The sequence below is a fragment of the Rhagoletis zephyria genome, unplaced genomic scaffold (assembly GCF_001687245.7).
Source record: "Rhagoletis zephyria isolate East Lansing unplaced genomic scaffold, Rhagoletis_zephyria_1.1 Rzeph_scaffold_21576, whole genome shotgun sequence".
Taxonomy (NCBI): Eukaryota; Metazoa; Arthropoda; class Insecta; order Diptera; family Tephritidae; genus Rhagoletis; species Rhagoletis zephyria.
This window is the reverse complement of record NW_016178634.1, coordinates 1-7,724: the sequence shown is the minus strand read 5'-3', so window position 1 is coordinate 7,724 and position 7,724 is coordinate 1. Positions and strand designations below refer to the sequence as shown.

Here is a 7,724-nt window from a genome sequence, read left to right as displayed (position 1 = left end):
TGTATGTATGTACTTACTTAAAAGCGCAATCCAAACTCCCTCCGGCAAACATACTAACACGTTACACGTTCAGCTCTCATTTAAAATTTCGTCCATATTTGTACTAATACTATGCAATCAAAAAGAATTGCAGATCCATTACATTAGTGCCTGTATGACCAGTCAGCACATGATATTCGCCACCGTTCAAATTCTTATAAAAATTATACGAATCGTTATTTTGCAGGTAAGCCTTCACATCGTTTAAACTCATAGAGGTGTTCTTCAGAAAGTCGCTTATCACCAAATCGCAACCAATTGCACCTGCTGCTGGTGTCGGACCATCAATACCGTCCGTGCCGGCGCTAAGAAAGATGACATTTTCGAAATCCGCATTTTCGTATAAAGCGAGCGCCAAACGCAAAGCCAATTCCTGATTGCGGCCTCCCAAACCGGTGCCAGTGACCTACAGAAGGAAGACGTAAGATTTTTACTAACGCGAGTCAGCTTAACGAAGGGCGCTAGATACTTACCTTGACTGTGGGTTCACCTGCCAATATCAGTAGCAGTGGCTTCTTCGTGCGCTCACACATGAGAAGTGTCTTTAGGAAATGCTGAAAGATTCGCGCATCGAAGGGGAATCTTTTTTTCAATTCATGCTCATCAAGTGCACCCTTGCGAAAATTGCAAAGGTCTTGCAAAAAATCTTTGTATTGGCTGACAAGTTCTTGCACTTCACCCTCCACTGTTGTGCCGGCAATGAAAGGATTGTAGCCACACTGTAGTGCTTCCTGCACAGCCTGCGCTGTTGCAACGCGATTGTCGCCTACCATATAAATATAATTATTGCGTGCTGGTTCCATTTCTGCTTTCACTTCCGGCTGCTCCACTAGCACACGCATATGCTCAGGTAAATCGGTGAATAATTCATATTTCTCTAGTACCTCTTTCGCCGACAGACGTTTTGCTAGAGCGCAACAAGTCGGACCACTTGCTATTATGTCGACCGGATCGCCCACAACATCACTGATGACAAACGAGACGACAGCAAAAGCGTTACGTGCGGCGGCTGCCAGCCGACCACCCTTTATGTCGGACAAAGCAATGCGCAAGACATTCATTTCATCGATAGTTGCGCCACAATTTGCCAAACGACGTACTAGCTGCATCTTCTCCGACAGTTTGAGGGGCGTACGCGGTAGGGGCAATAGCGCAGAACCACCGCCAGATATCAGCACAAAGAGTATATCATTTTCGGTCATATTCGCGGCGAGTGCTTTGATGCGCTGTGCCGCCTGGAGTGCCTGCTCGTCGGGTTGATTGTTTGGTGCGCCTTCGAAAATTTCAATTATCGAGTTTGTTGGCAGCTGCATCTCGGGCACATCACGGAATCGCTGTCTTGTGCCCACTGGTATGCTTAGAACACCACTCACCAGGCGGTTCCCGAGCGACTTCTCCAGTTGCACTGCCATGCCGAGCACAGCTTTGCCGAAACCAACTACATGACAGTGTTTACGGGTGATATCCAAAGTTTTACCTTGTATTTGTATGCTCAGCCGGCGACCATCTTCACTGGGCTGTGGTCTAAGAATATACTGGTTGGCTTCGCTGAGCAGTTGTGCTGGTCGTACATTTGTATGCTCAGCCGGCGACCATCTTCACTGGGCTGTGGTCTAAGAATATACTGGTTGGCTTCGCTGAGCAGTTGTGCTGGTCGTACGGACTCCGCAGAACGTTTAAAGATGTGCCGCAGGTTCTGGATATGCTGTAGTTTGGCTGACATGGCTTTAATGGTTCAAATTAAGATATTCGATGTTCAATTCCCTTATCTGTTTACCTAGGCCGGAGTATGCTTTGATAAGAAAATTTATAAATAAACTACAGCTGTTGCCGCTACCAGCTGATATGGAGCGGGAAAACACGCAAGCATAAATGTCAAATGTTCAAGCAACGGGTGATTTCACCCGCAGATGTCGCCGCGAAAATTAAAATGAGAAATTTCTAGTTTTGCAATTTAAACGGTAGCAGCGACGTAAATTTCACCGCGTCATCTACCTGCAAGTTTTACCACGATTTCTGAACTTCTGGTTCCGTGTATGTTTGCAAGCATAACTGTCAGTTTTTTTGGCGGCGTGGTTTCTCCGAACAGGTACATATTTTATCTTTCTTGTAAAAAATCGTGTTTTAGTGAATAAAAGCAAATAATTAAATGTAATTTTGCATGGAGTAAGATAAAAAGTGTTCGATAAAGTGAAATTCAATTTAAAGATACATATGCGCGTATAAGTTTTTGTTTAGTATGTTTCACTTCCTCTCTATAGGGAGGAACAGGAAATGGAAGGTGCTTCAGTTCAATAATTTAATTCATAAATTAATTGGGTAAATGAAAAAAATGTGGTGTAGAGTGAAAAATAGTTGTGTTAAGTGGATGAAAGTTTTCCACTGAAATTCTGTGAGGAAATGACATCGCCGGATGTTTTGCTGATTTTCATCATCCTGCAGTTCATAAATACATATGTTGTTGTTGTTGTAACAGCATACAAATTCCCCAAAGAGATATTGGGGAGTGTTGCTGGAGTGGTGGCAGTCCTTGGCCAGATATATATCTATCTGGGTTGTTGTTGTTGTAGCAGCATACAAATTCCCCAAAGACTTTTTGGGGAGTGTTGCTGGAGTGACAGTCCTTGGCCAGATATAAATCTGGGTCGTTCCGGTTACGTAGACCCGACTGTCGTGGGAATCTATCTGGGTCGTTCCGGTTACGTAGACCCGACTGTCGTGGGAACGTATGTAGATATGTATGCTTATAAATGTATAGAAATGCATCGGAAATAATATTCAAGATACATTCAGCAAGGTAAGTGCATAGCCTTCTTTAAAATTAACCATATGTATGTGCCGAATTTTAATGCTCCCACTCCCGGCATTGTTCCATACCGACAAAATTCATCCGTGTTTTTGTTTTTTATTTCGAAATCAAAGCGCTCAAAGTTTTTCATGTATTTTATATGGAAAAATCTTTAATCCTTGAAAATCAATATTTTTCTATTAGAAAACTCTATTTCTCTTCAGGGGACTTGCAATAATAATAGCCAATTGTTTCCTTTACAATTTTTTAATACTTTTTTGGGGACCTATAAAAAATCTGTACATACATACATATGTAGTTAATGTACATATCGCTTACCATCTGCAAAAGAGGCACAAAACAAAAATCATATCCGATAATATAACTGCTTATGGATGAAACAGATTCAACGCAATTAATTCCGGTAGGTATAACATTAGTTTGATACATAGAGAATATTTTCATGAAGAAAAAAAAATATTTGCATTATGTGGAGATAAATCCCACGAATTTATTTATGTATGCCAAACGATCGATCTATTTTGAACTGCGACTGAAGTGTGATATGTATCTTATCCCTTTATAATTCGTAATTCGTAATTCGTAAACGCAACTTATTTTAAAAACTAAAATTATGTGAAATTACGAGCGGTGCGATGCGTGTGGTAAGAGCTAAATGCTATGCTAGATAAAACGTTTGCTTCGCGTTGCGTCACAGATTCGATTTGATCTTATCCAAAAATTTATAATAACCTAATTTTCTGCTAAGTGGTTATTGCAATAATCGATTTTGAGTGAGTTTGCTTAAGTAATTACTAATTTATCGAAATTTTCATGTTTATGTAAATTACCTTTAAATAGGAGGTGGGCGTGGTTCTTTGATGTGATGAATAAAGAAAAACACGTGTGAGTCTTTTGAAGATGTAAAGCAAGAGAATTAATAAAATGTTTTATTCAAAGTCATCACTAGAGATGTGTAACATGATATGTATTAGAGATGTGACAGTATTGATTAATCTATTACCAACACCCTCACTTGATTAATTACCAATTCATTTTAAGTACTAATTCACTTAAGTAAAATATCTTTATGTAAATAATTCATTCATATGTATACAAAGTATAATTAATGTTTAGATTCACAATCTGAGTACGAAAACAAACTGTACAAAACAATTCCCATTTGCTCATCGATCATCATATCATTTGTGGTTAGGTACAGTTTTGTACATAGTCAGAAACAAATTGTAAGATTCACTGTCATTTTCCCCAACGAGAAACGTTTGCTTTTCGTTTGTGACAATTGTACCATAGGGTACGTTTTATATGTATACAAACGTTTCAATTACGTGAAAAAAAAAATTTCTGTAAATTTTCATATCCAATTCAATTAAAAAACATGTGCTACATACATATATTTTTCTCTGCACGATTCATTTCGTTTGTTGTTTCGTCTGTAACTACTAAACTACTGTAGTGTACTATCGCAAAGTGAACTCAGCCGTTTTGTTTTCGTATTGTACCGTACTGTTGAAGTAATAAACGAAACGAAATAGTAACGTACAATATAGTTTATTTTCGTACACTGTTCACAATGTAGAATTTACTGTGCACATTTCATTAAATTTTTTTTTTTGGAGTTCAGCATAATCCGCTTAGTTTGACACACAAAGAGTGTTTGTCCTTAGAGACAGCTTTGATTAAATAATCAGCCGCCATTTGCTCAGAGGAAATGTAGTTTATGGTGACCACAGCTTTTTGAATCATATCCCTAATGTAGTGATGTCGATATGTTTGTTGCGATTTCTAAACCCGTCGGACTCAGCTAGGTTAATATCGCTTCTATAGCCACAACTAATTGGAATAGGCTTGCATGAACTGGGATCGACTTCATTAATAAACTGCTTCAGCCACAATTCTTCCCTCACTGCAGATGACAATGTCAAATACTCAGCTTCAGTAGTTGATAAGTCCACCGTTGGCTTACGCTTGCTGTTCCAGCTGATTGCTGCATCTGACAACTGGAAGATGTAACCATTGAATGATCTTCATTTATCAACGTCCGATGCGTAGTCCGCATCACAAAAATCTGAGAGTGGATATGTTTGATGTGGCGTAGTTTAAAATTTGCGGTCCCATTTAGGTAGCGAAATATACGTTTGACCGCTGCCCAGTGAACCGCATTGTAGTTAGTATTGAATCGACTCACATCATTGAGTGCGAAAGAAAAATATCTGGTCGAGTGCTCTGCGCCAAGTATAACAAACATCCAACGGCTTCTTGGTACGGAAAACGTTTAAGTTCGCTCCTTGACGATTCTTTGCTTGAATCCTAATCTTTCGAGAGCTTAACGTTCGGAGCACTCGGAGTAGAAATTGTCTTACAGTCAGCCATACGAAAACGCTCTAGTACTTGACTGTTGTAGTTCGACTGATCTAATTCAATATAGACTTGGGAGTGATTTATTCTAATTCCCACACAATTCGTAACTGACCCAAAATCTTTCATTTTTAAACATGAACTTAGTGCTGACTTGAGTTTTTCTCTAGTACGATTGAATTGCTTCAAAATATGAGTATATCATCCACATATATCGCTAGCATTAAGTTGATGTCTTTGTTGTAAAAGATGCATGGGTCAAGCTTCGACTGAATCAGTCTGATGGACTTTAATGCTGTGATTAACTTACAGTTCCACTGCCTACCAGTTTGTTTCAAACCATACATTGCCTACTTTATTAGGTCCATCGGTAAAACCTTCAGGCTGCTCGATGAAAATTTCTTTCTCTCCGATCATGATTTAATTTTTTGCAGATTTAACTTTAAATTGTGTTAAAATGTTGGTGCGACTACGGCTTTTTATTACCGTGACTACATTGCAGTTAAATTGGACAGAATATTTTCTGACTTGAACCAATTTTCCTGGGACTATTGTTGGCAATTAGTCACGGTTGATAACAAATTAAACTTCTTAACTCAAAGCATACTCTATTTTTTAAATAAGCGCGGGCCAATTCGTAAGCTTACACCCAACAAATATCCGAGTTCATTGAGAATAATAACCTACTCAGTCTTTGTCAATCAGGTTTTAGAGCTGCTCGCTCTTGCTCGCCTGCCATCACCAAAGTACTGGACGATATCCGTCAAGAGTTTGATCAAGGCCACCTAACACTTTTATGCCTCCTTGATTTCTCCAAGGCGTTTGACACTGTCAACCACAGCCTTCTCTGTGGCAAATTAACTGACTATTTTGGATTTGCTGTAAATGCAGTAAAACTGCTAAATAGTTATTTAAGTAACAGAATGCAGAAAGTTAAAGTCGGCAACACGCTTTCAAGGTTGGTGGGAACATGTGGCGGAGTACCACAGGGCTCTGTTCTAGGTCCCTTTCTCTTCAGTATTTTTATAAATTAGATATATTTTCAACTATTGCTCACATGTTCGTCTACACGCTCACGCTGACGATGTTCAATTATATATCTCTAACCATATCAGCATGGTTCAGGATATAACTCGTAAGCTTAATGAGGACTTCTGTTCGATTTTTGAATGGTCTGCTGAAAACCTACTCTTCCTATATGCTCAAAAATCGTATGTATTACCAATATTCAAAGATAAAATCCTACTTTCTGACATTGCTCACCTTTATACTGGAACTGCAAAGCTTCAATTGGTTGACAAATTGAGAAACCTGGGGTTTACTATAAATTCCAAGCTGACTTGTGAGGACCACAGCAATGAAGTTGTGGGAAAAATGTATTACACCTTGCGCTGCCTCAGAGTATCTGCACTTTTCGTACCCTCAGACACGAAAAAAAGCTGGTCTCAAGCCTTATTGTTCCTCAAATTACGTATTTCGAAATACAGCAAATTAAACTCTAATTCCCCCCACAAACTCGATGTTGCATTTAACCATGCCACTATGTATTTATATGATTTGAAGAAATTTAACCATTTATATATTTGTATATTTATGTTAAAATTGCTTGTTTATAAAAAACCGGAATATCTATATGATAAGCTTAAGTTTTCCAAATGCACACGCGCCCTCAATTTTATATTGCCAAAGTTTAATTATTTAAGCACTTCAAGACTTTTTTTTTTGTTAATGTAGTCAGACTCTGGAACTCCCTTCCATTGTCTTTAAAAAAAACTCGCTTTGTGAAAGCAATTTCAAAAAACTCATCTTTGATTTTCTCTTTAGTTTTCTACGTTTTATACAATTTCTGTTTGTACTCTAGTCACTACGTTTATATTAGACCTTTTTTTTTGTTCATTTTTGCATATTTATATTTCTATATTTTTTATTACATATATTTTTGTTACTGTATACTTTTATTTATTCTAATATTTGCATATACTTATCTGCTCTTTGTATTGCGCAATAAAAGATTAAATCTTAATGTGCTAATGCGCGTCCCCGCGTACATCTAGTCGATTCTCATTCTCTTTCTGGCGGCTAATGCAATTAAAAATTGTATTGTTGTATAACGCACAACTTGCAAATATGTCTCTTGATATTTTTGCCCAAATTTTTTATTTAGCACAACCTTTTGCGACGAAACGAGCTTTGTAACGAAATACATTCCCATTGTTATCGCGCTTGGTTTTGAATACCCATTTGTACTTAATGGCTTTTCGACCCTTGGGTAAATCAACTAGTGTCCAAGTGCTGTTCTCGCTGTGAGAACAAATTTCTTCTACCATGGCTTGTCCCCAGTTTTTACTATCTTTACTATTCAATACTTCTATTGCTGTACCCGGGTCAGAGACATGATATGTATAAGACGAACTCACCAAAAGCTTTGGGTTTTGGATTACGCGAAGACTTTCTTGTTTCTTGCACTGAAATCCCGTTTATCGGCAAATAAAGTGGAACGCACTCTTCATATTCGCTG

At 38.2% G+C, this 7,724-nt stretch overlaps 1 protein-coding gene across 1 annotated transcript; it reads right to left on the bottom strand.

The window, feature by feature from the left end:
- Positions 1-24: 24 nt before the first annotated feature.
- Positions 25-1,792, bottom strand: LOC108381152 (glycerate kinase-like). The gene is made up of 3 exons (XM_017637566.1): positions 1,642-1,792; positions 513-1,546; positions 25-445 (listed from the first exon to the last, which is right to left on the bottom strand). The coding sequence occupies exons 1-3, from the start codon at positions 1,760-1,762 to the stop codon at positions 110-112; spliced, it is 1,491 nt and encodes a 496-aa protein (XP_017493055.1). The 5' UTR covers positions 1,763-1,792; the 3' UTR covers positions 25-109.
- Between the last annotated feature and the right edge of the window lie 5,932 nt (positions 1,793-7,724).

What these genes read in the sequence shown, in the direction of transcription:
- LOC108381152 (XM_017637566.1), bottom strand. Translation starts at nt 1,762, where the DNA reads ATGTCAGCCAAACTACAGCATATCCAGAACCTGCGGCACATCTTTAAA. An exon ending in TATTCTTAGACCACAGCCCA is followed by an intron (nt 1,547 to 1,641) that starts GTGAAGATGGTC and finishes AGCCCAGTGAAG; the next exon opens with ATGGTCGCCGGCTGAGCATA. An exon ending in CAGGTGAACCCACAGTCAAG is followed by an intron (nt 446 to 512) that starts GTAAGTATCTAG and finishes TTCCTTCTGTAG; the next exon opens with GTCACTGGCACCGGTTTGGG.